This window comes from Aspergillus ibericus, assembly GCF_003184845.1.
Source record: "Aspergillus ibericus CBS 121593 unplaced genomic scaffold BO80scaffold_8, whole genome shotgun sequence".
NCBI lineage: Eukaryota > Fungi > Ascomycota > Eurotiomycetes > Eurotiales > Aspergillaceae > Aspergillus > Aspergillus ibericus.
Window position 1 is genome coordinate 735,475 of NW_020292106.1, and position 16,298 is coordinate 751,772.

The window sequence follows — 16,298 nt, forward strand, 5'->3', positions numbered from 1 at the left end:
ATCCACTCCGGGACGTGACGCTTTTTGGTTGTGCCTTGAATCCTTTGCCTTCTCGAATTTACCGCTGTCCTATCGACCGAGACTGGCCCATTATTCAGCACGATGTCCTTCTTTTCATCTCCAGGTTGGTCGTCTTTCCCCTCTTCTCTTCTTCTCTCCCGTGCACCTCCCATTGACTTCCCCCCATGCAGGCCTATCTTCAGTACCGTCGCATCGGCCACGCCGTGCGCCGACAGCTCGAGGATTACCCGGAGTTCGCCCGGCCAGAAATTGCCAAGGATGACCTGCCGGGGGAAACCCCCAGGGACAGTCCCAATCCGGACTTGCATCGCCGTCCCAGTCCGTTACTACCAGGCGTACAGCTGAAAGACATCGTCGAGAGCGATGGCTCGTCTTCGTCGGTTCTTCTGGTCGACTGGGAGAACGACCACGACCCCATCAACCCGCGCAATTACAGCCTCGCCACGCGCTTCGGCGCAACCCTCATGGTGTCCGCGCTGGGCTTCGCTGTCGGTGCGGCCTCCTCTATCGAATCCGGCGTGCTTCCGCAGAACGCAGCAGCCTTTCATGTCAGCGACGTTGTGGCCTCTCTCGCAACAGGCATGTACTTGCTAGGTTTCGCAGCTGGCTCGCTCGTGTCCGGACCCCTGTCGGAAATCCTTGGCCGCAATGTCGTCTACACTGGCTCTCTCACCCTTTTTATGATTTTCGTCATGGCCTCGGGTCTGGCCCCCAACATCGGTGCACAACTCGCCTTCCGCTTCCTGGCCGGCATCTTTGGCTGTCCGCCGTTGACCTGCGCCGGCGGCACCATCGCGGACCTCTGGAACCCGCTAGAGAAGACCCTCTTCTTCCCCATGTACGCTATTCTCTCCTTTGGTGGCCCCGTCCTCGGGCCCGTTATCGCCTCCTACATGGGTGAAGGCACCCTCTCGTGGCGCTGGACCAACTGGATCATCCTCATCCTGTCGGGGTTCATCCTCGCCTTGATTCTTCTGCTGCAGCCAGAGACCTACGGCCCGCTCCTCCTGAAATGGAAGGCGCAGCATCTCCGACACCTGACGGGCGACAACCGGTATCACTCCTCCATGGAGCTCCAGAAGACGGCCCTGTTCTCCCGCATCGGCAACGCCTGCATGCGACAATTCGCCTTGACGATCCACGAACCCATCATCCTGCTGATCGCCCTCTACATGACCGTCATCTACATCGTCCTGTTCACCTTCTTCGACGGCTACACGTACATCTTCTCGGACGTGCACGGCCTGTCCCAAGGTCTGACCAACATCGTCTGGGTGGCAATGTACGTCGGCATCTCGTTAGCCAGCCTATTCGTCCCATTCGTCTACGTATGGACGAAGCGCGAGTTCTCCGACGCAGCAGCCTCCGCCGCCGCATCCGCAGCAGTCTCCCGATCTGCCAGCTCCGAAATGGTGAACGCCGATCCCAATCCCAACGCCACCAGCGAGAAACCCCAATCCGACAACACCGATGACCAAAAACCCACGCACAAGCACGTTGCTCGTCCTGAAAACCGTCTCTGGTTCGCCATGCTTGGCGCCCCGGCTATCCCGATCGGACTGTTCTGGATGGGCTGGACGGATTATGTACGTCTCACCTTTTTCCCTTTTCCACCCCAATCCTACCCCACGCATACTAACGAATTATTCACACAGAGCTCAATCTCCATCTGGTCGCCGATCATCGCCTCCACCGTCTTCGGCTTCGGCACCATCTGCGTTTTCATCTCCTCGTACATGTACGTCATCGACGCCTACGACATCTACGCCGCCTCCGCGCTAGGGTTCATGACCGTGTCGCGCTACTGCGCGGCCGGCGGGATGACCGTCGTGGGAATTCCGTTTTACAGTAATATGGGCGTGCATTGGACGTTGACGATCCTGGGCGCGATTAGTGCCTTGATGACCCCGGTGCCGTATGTGTTTTATCGCTATGGACGGGTGATCCGTGGGTGGAGTAAGTATGCGGTTTAGTTTTTGCTTACGATGTGGAGCAGAGCTGTTGGGGTGGTTATTGTGGAGATGGTTGGGGTGGAATTGGGGTGCTAATTCGGGGTTTGCCTTTTGGTCCGGTTAAGATTTTGGATCCACCCCACTCTAGATGGATTCCATCGTGGAATCATACGGAGTACCTTAGATATAGATAGATAGAACGCAGGTAATGATAATATTTGTTTCTTATAATCATGAATCAACTGTATTTATATATATACCTAGCTAGTACGGAGTACTAGTTATAGCGATTTTTGAAAATACGACATCTTCGCACAAGAGAGCAAAGGATTCCACAGTGAACTTTGGGAGAAAACTATTCACCTCCGGAGGGCCAAGTACTCACTTGAGCCTTACAGAAGTCCCGCTCTAGATAAGGGGATCGTTATAATTGAGCACACCCTCACCCTGCACTTTATCGAGTCGAGACAAACACGTCACCATCGAACGCATGATTATTTGCCAGCCACCCGTCACCAATGCAGGGGCGGTTGAGGGGGAACCTCCGCAAGACTACTTAATAATGGGAGGAACGAATCCTATCGCGGTGGTCTTCCGAAGTATGTCATCTGGATCTTTTATTTCACAGTTGACGTGGGATTGTTCATGAGAGGAGGGGAGGGGAATAGATGCTACCGCCATGACCGATGGTAACGTGATCCAATCACGATAATAGTTGCGTACAAGGAAATCAACAACAAAATAAGTTGAAAAGCTGAGGTTGTAGAGTTGGTCGCATGCATCAAGTTGAGTATACTGGTTGCTTGGTACGTATCCTCGTTGTCTCGGTGATGTTAGTCCGTTTGGCTGATTCGTACTTAGGTAGAGTAGTGTCGATGTGTCTCACTGATGTTGTTGATGCAAGGACTAACCATCGCCTAGCTAAAGGTCTTGGTCTAGTTGGCAAGTTGTGAGGTTTACTTAGATGACATGGGTGATTGTTTTTAGATACTTGGGCCAGGTTATTCTTGCAGCGGTGCTAATCACCAAAGTGGACCGGTACTAATAACGAATAAATGCTGAAAGCTATCTCCATGGAAATTAGGTATCGAATGGGCGTTCGCTACTATCTACAGGGACAGTCCCTGGACCCTATCCTAGGCAAAGCTACCGCGAAGGGACTGGCTTCAAACGGAGTATATTGAATTTGGAATGATATCTACTAGGATGGCTCAGTTGAGAAGGAGGTCAAACGAACAACAAACCCGCAAACGGAATGAGTAAAGGGATGGCTGACTTACGTGATACGGTCTGTGCGACTGAGTCACGCGCGGAGACTCGAGGACGAGGACTGGCCGACCGTGAGGAGACACAGTTCGATTCGTGTTGACTATGACACGAGAGAGTTTGGGGGTTGATGAGTTGTGTACAGTAATGGACGACGGGACTGGATTAATGGTTGATAGAAGAGTAAATGAGAGCAAGCTATTGATGTGATCTGATAGATGAGTGACCGCAATGCATCGACTCACAACAGAAATGTGAATGAGAAATTGCCAAGTGACTTTTATGTCCTGCCCACTAACCCAACCTTGCAATGTAACGCCAATGTCATCGTCTCTCCATCCCTTCATTTCGAAATGCACCCGATCCCTATGTACCTGTTCATCTAGGTTTTTACAACTGATGATCTAGACGTAATCACGAGAATGTGGAGAAACGGGAAATACATCGTAGAGAACAGAGACCCAAGTCAACAGATATGAAAGGAAGAATAGGAGGAAAGGATGAATCAAAAAGATGCTCGGCGTCGCTTCGTCCCGTGCTTCATCGATAGCCTCCCCCTATTATTCTTGCTGTCCATTTCCAGTCTCGCACCCGCATTACGCAGTTTCACCAGCGCATACGCGGCGAGCATTGTCTGCTCCCTGTCCAGGTCGGCCACCGCAGACTCAAAGGCATCCGTAGGTGAGCAGGTACTGGCTTCGATCTTAAGAGTGCCAGAGGGGTAGCCAGAGGCCGGGGAGGAAATACTGCCCTCGTCACTCTTATGAAAGCCCGTTTCTCCCTCATAAGTCTTCACCTCGTCCTCAATATAGCTGCCATCCTCGACATGGCTATCGTGACTGTCGTTCGCGCTGTAGCTCTCCGAGAGGCTGCGGTCAGAGCCCGTCACCCACGCGTTGAATTCGTGCTGTGTACTTTCCGGGAAAGCTGCGTATGACAAGACGCTTTCTGTTCTGCGTGGGACTTTGGCTGGAGTGAACCGGACTGGGGAGGTGCCGGGCGAAATATAATATTCCTCACGTTCCAGGTTAGGCGAGGAACTTGAGAAAATGTGCCTGACATACTGTCGGTCTCCCTCGATGTCTTGCGGGCGCGGAGAGGCCGCCAGCTCCAAGCCGCGGTAGTAGGCTGCCTCTCTGGTGGCTTGGAGGATGATCGCCGGGTCGATCCTCATGTCACCATATCGGCTGTCTTCCGGGGGAATGCACCGGGAGGGGAAGTCGAGACCAAAAAGAGGCGTTAAGACGTATCGAATCCTCCAGCAGAAGGTGGCAGCCAGTGCCTTGGCGGCCTCGAAGGGCATCCAGTACCCTTGATTCTGGTCAGCGGCGGGTGGAGTGATGAGGAAAAAAGAGCCTTACCTTGTCCGATGAGTGCGCCGCCCGTAATGCTGTGGCTGATTTTGCTGAGGCCGGGGTTCATTTTCAACGCCTTTGCGGGGGCAGTCTAGGATCTGTCAGACTTGAGCTCTGTTACACCAATATGACGGATGCACCTTCGGATGCTGGGTGCACTTGAAAAGGGACGTCGTGCGAACAAGGCCGATGTTGTAGTCCCAGGAAACAACCCATTTCTTCCCGTCGCCATTGGGGATCTGGAACGTGTAGTGAAATACTGTCACGGTCAGCGGAGAATTGCAGCGTGATGGCTGGCACCCACCTTCCAGGCTACCCCGTCCTGTTCGCCCTTTGAACGACTTCTTCTGACTACAATAGGGTATGTGGGCCGGGAAATTGGCAATATCACGCAGTGGATGGAGTTGGAACTGTGTATGGATCCTCTCCAACTCTTCATCGCGTTCCTCATGAGGTGGATAACGAAGGTCCCCGCGGGTGTTGGCCTTTTTGAAAGACGGTTGGTCTTTGACAACCTTCTGTCTCTTTTGGCGGGGCGACCGGGAAGTCATCGTTGCGGGTGACAAGCTCGTCGGGGTAGGACTGCACTCCCTGGAGGCAGGGACAATGGGGTTCAGAAGGGACTTTATCGAGGCCATGGTTCAGTCCTCAGACCGGGTAGATGGAAGAAAACGTAGGACGCCTGGATCCAGTCAAGGAGGAGAGGGAGGGGCTTAAATAAGAGAGAGAGTCAAAAGCCAGGCGCGCAAGCAAAAGCCGCTTCCTCTGCTTCTCTGCCACTGTATCTTCACATCAGTTGTTAAGCCCGGCTGGGGGAACAGAATTCTAGAAGCCCAGTGGAGGTTTCCAAAAGTTAAAGGATTGTCGGCCAGCAAAGGCGGGCAAATCACGGACATGCCACGCAGGTGTGAGGGCGCAGATCTTGGAGGTGGCTCTGACTGAAGATACAGAGAGCTAGCCAAAAGAAGAAACATGCAAAGGAGAAATATGATCACTGGTGCATCTTTCGCACGAGCTTCGACGAGTGCGTTCCTGATGACATCTCATCAAATGGCGTCGATGGCTGATTCGGTGCAATAGATGGCTTTTTTCGTTTGCACGGATTGGCCATCCGTCGAGGATTTAGGCTGGCGGTGAATCAGGCCACAAATAGATTCTCGAACAGACGGATGGCGCGGACGATTGTCTTGGATGGAGATTTCGCCATGAGACAACCTCGCCGGTACCTGACGAAAGGCATTACGAGACATCATCAGCCCCTGTTCGCGAGTCCAGACCTCCTTGGAAGAGATCCGCTGCCCAGATACCACCGTCATTCCCGATGCAACCGTCTGATAGAGTGCTGTCCCGGTGCAATTTCATCCCCGGCATCAACATCGGTTATCCTAGCACGAGCGGAGTTCATGTATCTCTCTAGCCTGTCGAGGCTTCCATCGTGCCACTGGCCAGCTGCAGTTACCCAATGTCAGGTCCATGACGCAAACCCGAGAGGCAACAGAGTAGAACGCGTTTTAGGGACTCCTGCGGCCATGTGGACGTCTGTCATTGACACCACATCCATAGCTTATTGAGTCCGCGATCGTCCCTCATGCAAACAGATGGACCCGATGCGCTGGGGAGCATACGCCAAAAAAGGGGCTATGGATCCACGAAACCTAAAATGGGTGGTTAGATGGCAACTTCGTACTGCCGCGTCTGGGTCCCGCTCATGTTGATGTCTTGGGCCTTCCCGCACGTCGCCATCAACATTTTCGTGCCGGCGGATTCATATGGCTCATCCGCGTCAAAGCTCGATCCCAGGAGGGCAGCACTGCTGCAGCATCCGGGGAATTAGGAGTCTTGCCAGCACGACCAATAATGGACGAACAGGACCTAACTGATTCTGGTTCGGCAAGGCGGATATTAGAAGGGCTGAGAACGACGGGAAGCTGCAGAACATTTTCATCTTGTATCACAGAGAGCTGAATTTCTGCCAACCAAATATTCCCAATGCGTCTCAGAGGTGCCGGAAACCTTTTGCAATACGGTGGTTTGTATTGGGGTGACTTTGTGGCTGGCAGGCTGTGGAGGCCGAGCTGGGAAATGCGATCGAGAAAAAGAAAACAACGGACCTCCATTGTCTCACATCTGCACCAATCGATGAGCACCAGTCGATAGGGTGCTCTAAGCTTGACGGGCTAGCGGGTCACACAGCCCCTTGCACGACAGTCCCCTAGATCTTCGCGACAACGCCGTTGGCCATTCTAGCTCCCCGCTTTGCATCAGACGACAGCTCTGTCAAAGTAACCTCGGTGGGATGGCTTCAACACTAGCCTTACCATAATTAGGGGTAACATCTGTATTAGCAGGGTTACTCAAGCCCACCCGCGAGATCACTGCTCGAGTCAGACCATGCCACATAGGAAGGCCACGTACACCCCGATACAAAAAGCCATTTAGGTGGGCGGGCCATCCTAGAGTCTTCCACGAGGGCTTCTTTGCAGGAGTTCCACACTTTTGTGGCGCGCTAGCTGCGTGTTCGTTTATCACTTGGTGATTCCAAATTGCTCCTTCGTGTCCAATTCTTCAGCCGCGTGCCGGTGACAAAACAGGGAAACCACGGTGGTTTGCAATCAATCCTGCCGGGAAATGAAGGAGAATATGTGAAAATGGCACTTTAAATCGGGCAGTGAAGACGAGCAAGCAGCGAGTGCTTGGGGGAGCAAGTGCTCAGGTTGCGACAGAAGGCTGGTCTAGAAAACGAGGGGAAACTCAATATCCGAGACAACGAAAACCTACTGCCACCCACGCTAGACTGAATCGTAGGCCGTACCTTCGCTCCAGCGGAAGAGCTCTGGCAATGTTGGACAGACTTGGGGTCGTTGCATGTGCTCGTGAGACGTCACTTTGGCCGAAGCATCCTCAAAGACATTGATTGACTGGCCAAGTAGCCATCCAGACTGCAAGATTGCATTGTTCTCTTTGTATTCTGGGACCGTGCGAATGGATGGAAAAGGCGGAGTGAAGGAAGGAACCTGGAATTCCACGAGAGGATAAAAGGTTAACTGAGTAAAGTGAATCACAAAAGAAAGTTGATCAACACGATGACCCTTAGTCATCAGGCAGCACTAGACCCCCAGCCAGAGCCTAGAAGCGCTGCCTGGCGGGGCTTTCACCCGCCCCGGGGCTCCAGAGTCACAGCGCTGCGCCCCGATCTCCAGCTGTCAACCAACTCTAATTCAATGATGCTTCCTACCCCGGTGATTGGCAGATAGAATCAGCAACACATTATTGCTATTATTATTTTCCTGGCCGCTACAGGCACGTGGTGGCACCCTTGTAACCAGCGCCGTCCTTCTACTCTCTTTGCCCCCCTCGCCTCAAGTGAGAAAGCCATGTCAATTCGCGCAGCAGCTTAAATCTGAGAATCTCTCCGACAAAAATGAGTCTTCCTGCAAGGTAAACACCAACTCGAGGCAAGAGCAACCAAAATCCTGGCTGCCCCTCGTTGTCCGCGACTGAGGCCTATGCCCACTGACCTCCTATCAGTCTCTGCTACTACTGCATTAGTCGTCCTCGCACAAGACCGATTTAGCGTCAGCACACAGCGCCATCCAAAACACGGCGGTAACACCGTACGACGTCCCCTGATTTAGACCACAAGCCCGTCGGGAATCCATCCGAGGATGCCGTAGGTCTGCCCGGCCGGCGATCATCGAGGAACTGGGGCTTATCTGCTTCAGCCGTCGTGAACGGTCCGGGAGGTGGAAACTGGATGGCAGGACTGAAACAGGTGATACGAACTTCGATGCAACTCGATCCTTTCCGAGGTCTTCGGAGAAGCGGAGGCGCTCGTACTATTGCTCAGAGGTCCCTGAACTCCAGGTTTAGCCTGCCAGTTGCAAGTTAGAGCCGATGGAATGGGACAAGATGCATAGATGCATTAAGTAGTGCTCGATATGGCTATAATTTAACACACAATCTGATAAACGCCGGACCTGCCATGCCACCCACCCATTGTCTGCAGAAAACGGCTCCAATAGTACGAAAACATCCCAGATAAGTCATGTAGCCCCATGGAGGTATAAACGCATAAATCCCGATACGAAAACGAACTGCGGCCCCATCAATTGAAAGACCATCCACCGTTCAGGCGCAACCGCTGCCGCTCGGCAAGATCACGGCGGATCTCCTCCTGCGTCAACCCATCAGCTCCGGACCAGTTCGCGCTGCTGGTGCGTTCGCGGAACTTCTTGATCTTCTTGTCCGACTTGAACGTCTCCTCCAGGGAGAATGGTGCAATAGGCCCGAAGATCGAATCCACCTCCATGCCTTCCTGCTGGCGCAGAAGGGACTCCAGCTCCTTGGGCTGGGCCCACTTGGGCACGGGAAGCATCTCCGCATCCGAGTCCTCGTCCTCACTGTCGGTCGCAATCTCCGGGAGGTTGATGTTCTCGCCATTCGGGTAGTTTGGCGACTCCTTCACCGGGACTTTCTGCGACGCGCTAGCGGCGGGGGTTCGATGCGCAGCCGGAGGCACGTTGGACGGTTCTGCGAAGGGGATCTTGCCGCTTGCATACTTGGCCATATCCAGTGGATGCGCGGGCCGCTGTGCTTGGGCCGTCTTGAAGATCGAAGACCCGGACTGATGTGGAACGGAAGGTTGTGCATGGCCAAAAATGGACGGCTTTGTAGGTTCATCGTTACACGTTAGCACACGATCAAAAGCAACCCGGGACTGCGTATGACTCACCTTACGGATGTTTGATTGACGGATCGGCGGGGCCATTGCCGGACGCATGGAAGACATGCGGCTTTGCTCATCTTCTGTCCTCCTGCGCTTGGACTCGCCCGACGGCTGCATGGTGGCGGTCTTGGGTGCGGTCGGTCGATGGGAGGTCTCGTCGTCGAGCCCCCGCTTCGGTGGTTTGGCCGGATTAGGCTGGGGCTGGTTGATGGACCTATTGAACGGCTGGATGGAACCCAATCGCGAGGCTGGTCGAGCCGCACCAAGCTCACTGCGTTGGGAGGCTTCAGGCTGTTGGCTACCCTGGCGTTCCAGTCTGCGTTGGTTCTCCAATCGGCGTTTCTCAATGGCTTGCATGTGGGCGGCCTTCTTGGGATCCTCGGCAGCAAGTCGCTCTCGGCGCTCAGTCTCTGCCCGGCTGCGCATTTCCTGACGACGAGCTTCTTCCTGCTGTTGAGCTGCGCGCTTCCGCTCTACCTCACGCCTCTGCTCCTCCCGACGCCTGGCTTCGCGCTCCTCCTGCTCTCGCTTCCTCTCACTTGCAAGCTGTGCTTTCCTCTGGGTCTGGCTAGAAATAGAGCTCTTAAAGCTGCTGTTCGAAGAGGCGGTGTGCAGTGAAGTGTTGCTGGCCTTCTTCTTAAGAGTCGGCTGTTTCGAAGCCGAGGCTGGTGTCGGTGCAGGGACACTAGACTCTCGGGTGCTGGAAGAGACCTGCGACGCCAGTGGCATTTGCCGGGAGAGCGCACTGCCAACGCGGATAGACACAGGCTGGGGCTTCGGTTTCTGAAGCTCACGGGTGGGCTTGAGGGGGCGACGATCATTTTGCTTTGACGCCTGTTGCTGCGAGGCAGGGAGTTGGGCGGCAATTCTGGGGCCGGCTTCGATGCTAGATTCTGGTTCCTTGGATGGTTTCTGTAGCTGCGACATCTTCTGCGTGGTCTGTGCGGCTGTTGGCTCGGTAGCTGGTCCACGAGCTTCATAATCAGCAGTCGACTTCTCCTGCGTCGTCCTGAGTTTCATGACTCTCTGTTTCTCCTGTTGCCGGGTTCTCTCTGCTTGTTCCTCTTCCCTCTGACGTTCCTCAAGTTCTTGCTGTCTACGCTTCTCTTCTCTCTCCGTGGAGCTCCGTGTCCTGCGGCCTTCTTGGCGCGGAGGACTCGGCGGTTGTGTGGACTGCGGCCGCTGGCTTCCCGCCATACGATCTGTATCCAAGCGTCCTTTATGCCGTAATCTGGGTGCGTCAGGAGAGGCAGCTTCCGTTCTGGCAGCAGCCGCAACGCCAGCGGTGTTCGTAAAAAGTCCCTTGGCAGATTGCACGATGGACTGTAACCTGAATTTTGAGGCACTTAGTGGGCCATCATAGCGCTCGGCGGGAGATCCAACTGGGGTCGTCGACATCTGGTGGTCAATGTTTGCGGATGCACTCTTCTGGTGGCCAGACCGCTGTGGCGACGAATACATCGGTGTTGACGACTTGCCACGCGCTGCATCTGACGTACGTTTCGAGTTTACTTTCGGGGCCTCTGACAGATGAGATTCGTGGTCTCTATCAACGGAAGGACGATCGTCATCTGCAGCTCGGGCTATCCGGGCACTGGAATGTTTGCTCATGCTATCGGCTTTTTGACTAGCACGCGTGCCTGGTTTGTAGGGCGAATTTAATGGCTTAATCCAATCATCATCCACAGCAGAGGGTTCGGGCGCTTGGGTATCCCGGGATTTCTGGCTAGATGTCTCCTGTTTGGCATCGGATTTGGTAGTGGGAAGTTCGGGATATGTCACTTGTGCGGCGGACAAGCCAGAGACCGAAGGAATAGATTTGGTGGGCCGCGAAGGCTGAAGTTTACCAAGCATGCTGATCTTCTCGTGCAGGAGCTGAGTGGACGATTTGGTCTGGAGCTTGCTGGCTCTGGTTTCCGCATCTGGTTCCTCATCGGATCCGTCTTTTTTGTCATCGACATCCATCTTGTCACCGTGAATGGTATTGTCTTCCAGAGCATGCTGAGTTGTTCTGTGACCTCCAGTCTGTCTGCCCAGATAGCCTCCGGTGCTACTGAGCTTAGCGAAATCAAGATGGCTTGTGCGGGAAACCCTCGGACCACCAAGGCTCTTCTTCATTAGCGGCTCCCGGGCTGGAAGCGATGCAAAACTCAGACTGCTCTTGCGAATAGGCGGGCGTACGGGAGAGCTTTCCGAAGGTGAGCCAATTTCGTCGAGACTATCAAGTGCCATGTCATCTTTTTCGTCGTCCTTTTCTTCCTGCTGGTGTTCTGGGGACTGTGCAGCCGGAGTCTTCAACGGCGAAGTCGATTCCGCGTCTTTAAACGGCTTGGGCTCTGGCTCTGGCTCTGGCGCAAACTGCTCCTTGGGCTTGGATATACGCTGGGGTGTAGATTTAGGCACCGGTTCGAGCTCGTGTTCATGCTCAGATTCGGGTTCTGGTTCGGGTGCATGTTCAGATTCCAGCTCAAGGTCGTCTCCATGCTCGGGTTCCGGTTCTGGTTCTGATTCTGATTCTGATTCCTGCTCTTGCTCGGGCGCCAGGTCCGGCATTGGTTTGTCTTCAAGTTCTGGTTCTCCATGTGCAACATGCTCCGTTTTATTCGCCCCCGGCTGCTTCTTCGGAGAGTCAGTTCCAACGTTCCGCTTAGGCGACGACTCAATAGTGACAGGTTCAACGGTTTCCTCGCGCTGGCGCACATCTTCCTGGGCGGAGTGAAAAGATGCTTCTGTATTGCGACGGTCTTCCAGCGGTTGAAGCGATTGCTCTTCGGCGATAGTAGGCTCTTGATCCATGGGCTGAGTGGATGACTGGGACTCGGGCTGCACCTGTGTAAGGACAACATCATCGTCTTCCTCCTCGTCCTCTTCCGGCATGCCATGGTAGCCTGAATCTGTGTTGTATTGTGGGAAGGAGTTGAGGTTTTGGCTCAGATCCGGGTACTGGGAGTGGGTTGTGGTCTCCGTGATCTTCTTAGTTTCTGTCGTAATGGCTGGAGCTGCGGTCGCAGGGGGGAGGGCCTTGGTCGGTGAGCGCTGAATTGCCGGGCTAGCACCAAGCTTGTTCTCTGTCTTTCCATGGTTGTGCGCGGATGAGAAAATCTCGCTCAATGGCTAAGAGCAGTCTGTTAGCAGGTAGTCAGGGCGGACATGGTACTCGTAAAACACACCACTCGTGGCTCGTTCGCATCCCGCTTTCGCGCCGTGCGAGGCGTTTTGCCTCGCAGCTTTCCGGGGGTCTTGAACACATCTGCGAAATTGCTATACGACAGTGAGTATGAGCAGCTATGCGTAAGGTCTTGAGTCTGGCGCAACGCACGGTTGGTTGTTGGAGAAGACCTCGGCCATATGTTCGTTCAACCAATCCATCTCATGGCGCACTGGGTATTCGACTTCCTCCATTTCCTGGTCCACCAACTGCATAAAGTTTTCCTTTTCGGTTGAGATCCACGCTGCAGAGCCTACAGGCTTCTGCGCCCTCGCGCCTGCCGCGGCCATGGTGATGTAAACAAAGCGGTCGCACGGCGGGTTGATCGGGTACGATAAAGCGGACGTAATTGATCGAAGGGCAAGAAGGCCCGACTATATTATAGCGAGAGACAACGATAGTGACATCGAATAATGGTGAAGTGGTGGTGGAAGTTGATGGTCGACTGGTGAGCTGAGATCGCCTGTCGTCGGGAGTCGAGGCATCAAAACATCGGCAAAACGCGTGAGTCCCGCCATGGCACGTGATGGTGCATCATATTTGATGCCTGGCATTACAGGCATTCAAATGAAGTGGAAGCCAGGCAGGAAGTAAGGCAGTACCTCAATCCTCACCATCACTCCTGGGCTGCGACGATGACAGTCTGCAAATTCCCCGAGCCGTCTTTTGGCTTTTTACCGACTTGTTCTATTATGTACCTATTTTTACTTTACTCCCGATAACCATCCTTAGTCTCGTCCTGTATTCAAAAGCATACATAATTAGACCGGGAACGAGAAGTGAGATAGATCATTTTCTTATTGCGCTGAATACCAGGAACTAATCTCTGCAACAATCTCAGGGTCATCTCCAGCTGTCACCAGGCTCAGATCTTGGTTATTGCAGCGTCTGATCTCCAACCAGCCCATGTACCATACCAAACCGGACGGTATCACGATTGCGACATGACCGAGGGTCCGATCAGTCTGCCCCGACCTCGACAGACATGGTTCTTCCACTTAGAAGTTGGAACCAGTATCCATCATTGAGGATCCGTATGATCTGATCATGACATCATCGTCACCGGTTGTACAGACGGCGTTCAGCAGAGTCGGTAGAACCACCCTTTAGCTCGGTTCGGAGAACATCCAAGTGGACAAAGATGTACAGTAGCCAATGCGTAGCTCGAGTCGCTACAAAGACCCGGTGGGAAAGTCCGGAGCGTTGCTCGAGCACTGATCTAGACCTTGCATGCCGTCGGTGCGGGGCTGCAGTCCACAGGAAACAAACGCATGGGATCTGACTGGGGGAAGGAGTAGTCTCAAGCTCGGTAGATAGCTGGATGAAGGGACGAAGACATGGTATCGGTCAACCATGGAGTCGGGGCCTACTTAAGTACATACCTCGGTCGACTCGTTGGCCAAAGCCCCTTGCAGAAGGCCACACCGTCTTGAAGAGGGCGACACCGATGGCCACCAGGAACGAGCTTGGATATCGTTCCCATTAGGACAATGTAGACCCAGCACTTAAGACAGACTAAAAGTTAGTCCGAAACACCCGGGCATCGTCACATGCGGGCCCTTCCGCTGGAAGGCGCGAGAAAAGCAAAGCAAAGTAAAGCAAGCAGCAGCAGCAGCAACTCAGCAAGCAAGCACACGACCGGCGGCCTGGCCATTGCATCACCCTCCTCTCCTATCCTCTTCTCCCTCTCGTTCTTCCTCCCCCGTCCATCTCGCCCCCTCCACCGCCAACCCTCCGTTTCTTCTCTTCTCCTTCTCCTGGCCGTGGTCATTCTCTTCATCTTCAATTGTATTATTTAATTTCCGTTCCCCCGGGCTTCCCCTGAATCGTTGTCTCGCCCCGGCGCTTTCCTGCTTATCTTTTCGACCCGAAAATCCTCCAGACCTCCCGAAACGCACACACAACAACAACAACACAATCTTCGCCATGGCTGACGTGACCTATCCCGACACAAACGGCCACAGTAAGGTATGGTCAATTAATATCGCTGTCTTTTGAGGAAGTGCGCATTGAAGCTGATTTGGTCTCTAATCGCCAGTTCCGAGTCTTTTACATACATGTCTACGGTGTGGGTTACACAAACTGATCGTTACTTCCTCGCTTAGGTGCTCTTGCAAAAGGTAAAGATCTGGCTTTGAACGCGACAGCTTCGTGTTTTCCGCTCGGAGTGATATGTGGAGAATCAATTGATCTGACAGTCCATCATTTTAGGCCCCATTGCCGATAACATCAAATCCGAGGCATCCCGCACCGGTCAAGAATTCCGCGACTTGAGGAATGCCACTCCCTCATCCACCACTGCGACCGGCCAACCCCTGACCTGTATGTTTGGATATAGACCAGCTGGCACACTCTTTGCTAATTCGGCTTAGACTACCACTCTTTGCTGTACGGCCTTCTGAGCGTGAGTGACCCGGGATTTACCAAACGTGAGCCTAGTCTGATTAACGGATATAGTGGGAGCAACCCCGAGCCACCGCCGTCTCCTTCGCGAGTGTCGTTACATTTATCTTCGCCGCCCGTTATCTCCCTCTCCTCCGTTGGTTCTTTAAGTTCATCTATGTCGTTCTGGGGTGTAGGTTAAATCGTGGCTGCCCGGTGTCAACACCCTTATACTGATGCCTGATTATACTAGTCACTGCTATTGTTGAGGTCGGCGGCAGACTTGCTCTGTCACAGAGTGTCGTAAGCTCATTCCGGCCTCGCAAGTACTACACCGTGCCCAAGGAGACGATCGAGGCTGTGTTGGAGGACCTGGAGCAACTCATCGACTTTGTTCTTATCGAGTTCCAGCGTGTTCTGTTCGCCGAGAACATCGTCCACACTATCGCTGTATGTTTGGATGTCCCTATCGGTGCCTGGCGAATCGGCCTGATACTAATCTGATGTACAGTCTTTCTTCGCCGCATTCACCGCCTACTGGCTGATCAAGTTCCTTCCGTTCTGGGGACTGTCCCTGATTGCCGTTACTATCGCGTACATGGGACCCCTGGTCTACATCAACAACCGTGAAGTCATTGATGCACACATTGAGCACGCGCAGGAGGTTGTCAACGCTCAGGCCCACCAGCTGAAGGATCTCGCTGAGGAGCGCACTGCCCATGCCACGGGTGTTGTGCGGCAGTACGTTGGCGACTACAGCGCCAAGGCCCAGGGATACATGCGTCGTTCTGCAACCCCCGAGGTGGCCCGGGCCCCCAGCCCTGTCATCAAGAAGGAGCCTGAGGTCGAGCCTGAGATCAAGACTTCGGACTTCCCCGAGGCACCTAAGGAGGAACCCGCGGTCGCCAAGGAAGAGCCCGTTGTGGATTCCATTGAGCAGCCTGCCGAGCAGGTGAAGGCGGAGCCTCTTGTTGCGCTTTAAGAAACTTGGCTCGTTCATTCTGGCTGGTTATCAGTGGGGAGTCACGAACTTGCTGGTCTTTGGGGCATTGTGAGGTGAGCGCGGGGGATTTAAATTGGTAGCTGGGGCATATAGTATGTATTGGTTTGGTGTACGAGAGAGCGGTATGATGCGTTTCGAGAGTTTGCCAGCGTATTTGTATCTTTTCTAGGCTGGCCGACCTGTGCTGCGGCTCTTCGAATGGTGTTGCCGTATGACATTGAACTTTACTGGTGTCTCTATCAATGGCCTTCTGGTTATAACAAGACGTATAGCTCGTAGAATGGCGGTAAACTTGCAGCTAACACATTAGTGTACTGCAACATGGACTCTCTATTTGAGAATCGCTCGTACTTTGAGACGGCTGGTAATGGTAGAGCAGCCGAGA

The 16,298-nt window shown here is 53.7% G+C and overlaps 5 protein-coding genes across 5 annotated transcripts; 3 read left to right on the plus strand and 2 right to left on the minus strand.

The window, feature by feature from the left end:
• Nucleotides 1-82: 82 nt before the first annotated feature.
• On the plus strand, nucleotides 83-2,202 carry BO80DRAFT_401263 (MFS transporter). Its single transcript, XM_025717555.1, has 2 exons — nucleotides 83-1,607; nucleotides 1,677-2,202. The coding sequence occupies exons 1-2, from the start codon at nucleotides 186-188 to the stop codon at nucleotides 1,992-1,994; spliced, it is 1,740 nt and encodes a 579-aa protein (XP_025578253.1). The 5' UTR covers nucleotides 83-185; the 3' UTR covers nucleotides 1,995-2,202.
• A 1,842-nt stretch (nucleotides 2,203-4,044) lies between these two features.
• Nucleotides 4,045-5,497, minus strand: BO80DRAFT_274254 (putative APSES transcription factor Xbp1). Its single transcript, XM_025714861.1, has 5 exons — nucleotides 4,899-5,497; nucleotides 4,735-4,853; nucleotides 4,601-4,685; nucleotides 4,304-4,550; nucleotides 4,045-4,254 (listed from the first exon to the last, which is right to left on the minus strand). Exons 1-5 carry the CDS (start codon nucleotides 5,230-5,232, stop codon nucleotides 4,125-4,127), a joined length of 915 nt encoding a protein of 304 aa, XP_025578254.1. The 5' UTR covers nucleotides 5,233-5,497; the 3' UTR covers nucleotides 4,045-4,124.
• BO80DRAFT_274253 (uncharacterized protein) lies at nucleotides 5,498-6,250 on the plus strand. Its single transcript, XM_025714860.1, has one exon. The coding sequence runs from the start codon at nucleotides 5,764-5,766 to the stop codon at nucleotides 6,163-6,165; it is 402 nt and encodes a 133-aa protein (XP_025578255.1). The 5' UTR covers nucleotides 5,498-5,763; the 3' UTR covers nucleotides 6,166-6,250.
• A 2,252-nt stretch (nucleotides 6,251-8,502) lies between these two features.
• BO80DRAFT_376241 (uncharacterized protein) lies at nucleotides 8,503-13,042 on the minus strand. Its single transcript, XM_025716651.1, has 4 exons — nucleotides 12,640-13,042; nucleotides 12,491-12,581; nucleotides 9,327-12,434; nucleotides 8,503-9,260 (listed from the first exon to the last, which is right to left on the minus strand). The coding sequence occupies exons 1-4, from the start codon at nucleotides 12,816-12,818 to the stop codon at nucleotides 8,700-8,702; spliced, it is 3,939 nt and encodes a 1,312-aa protein (XP_025578256.1). The 5' UTR covers nucleotides 12,819-13,042; the 3' UTR covers nucleotides 8,503-8,699.
• A 1,127-nt stretch (nucleotides 13,043-14,169) lies between these two features.
• BO80DRAFT_274292 (uncharacterized protein) lies at nucleotides 14,170-16,030 on the plus strand. The gene is made up of 7 exons (XM_025714862.1): nucleotides 14,170-14,491; nucleotides 14,634-14,648; nucleotides 14,740-14,850; nucleotides 14,901-14,932; nucleotides 14,986-15,103; nucleotides 15,164-15,360; nucleotides 15,422-16,030. The coding sequence occupies exons 1-7, from the start codon at nucleotides 14,455-14,457 to the stop codon at nucleotides 15,890-15,892; spliced, it is 981 nt and encodes a 326-aa protein (XP_025578257.1). The 5' UTR covers nucleotides 14,170-14,454; the 3' UTR covers nucleotides 15,893-16,030.
• The last annotated feature ends 268 nt before the right edge of the window (nucleotides 16,031-16,298 follow it).

What these genes read in the sequence shown, in the direction of transcription:
- BO80DRAFT_376241 (XM_025716651.1), bottom strand. Translation starts at nt 12,818, where the DNA reads ATGGCCGCGGCAGGCGCGAGGGCGCAGAAGCCTGTAGGCTCTGCAGCG. An exon ending in GTCTTCTCCAACAACCAACC is followed by an intron (nt 12,582 to 12,639) that starts GTGCGTTGCGCC and finishes ACTGTCGTATAG; the next exon opens with CAATTTCGCAGATGTGTTCA. An exon ending in ATGCGAACGAGCCACGAGTG is followed by an intron (nt 12,435 to 12,490) that starts GTGTGTTTTACG and finishes GACTGCTCTTAG; the next exon opens with CCATTGAGCGAGATTTTCTC.
- BO80DRAFT_274254 (XM_025714861.1), bottom strand. Translation starts at nt 5,232, where the DNA reads ATGGCCTCGATAAAGTCCCTTCTGAACCCCATTGTCCCTGCCTCCAGG. An exon ending in AGTGCACCCAGCATCCGAAG is followed by an intron (nt 4,686 to 4,734) that starts GTGCATCCGTCA and finishes GACAGATCCTAG; the next exon opens with ACTGCCCCCGCAAAGGCGTT. An exon ending in CGGCGCACTCATCGGACAAG is followed by an intron (nt 4,551 to 4,600) that starts GTAAGGCTCTTT and finishes ACCAGAATCAAG; the next exon opens with GGTACTGGATGCCCTTCGAG.
- BO80DRAFT_274292 (XM_025714862.1), top strand. Translation starts at nt 14,455, where the DNA reads ATGGCTGACGTGACCTATCCCGACACAAACGGCCACA. An exon ending in GACCGGCCAACCCCTGACCT is followed by an intron (nt 14,851 to 14,900) that starts GTATGTTTGGAT and finishes AATTCGGCTTAG; the next exon opens with ACTACCACTCTTTGCTGTAC. An exon ending in ACATCGTCCACACTATCGCT is followed by an intron (nt 15,361 to 15,421) that starts GTATGTTTGGAT and finishes TCTGATGTACAG; the next exon opens with TCTTTCTTCGCCGCATTCAC.
- BO80DRAFT_401263 (XM_025717555.1), top strand. Translation starts at nt 186, where the DNA reads ATGCAGGCCTATCTTCAGTACCGTCGCATCGGCCACGCCGTGCGCCGA. An exon ending in GGATGGGCTGGACGGATTAT is followed by an intron (nt 1,608 to 1,676) that starts GTACGTCTCACC and finishes TTATTCACACAG; the next exon opens with AGCTCAATCTCCATCTGGTC.
- BO80DRAFT_274253 (XM_025714860.1), top strand. Translation starts at nt 5,764, where the DNA reads ATGGCGCGGACGATTGTCTTGGATGGAGATTTCGCCATGAGACAACCT.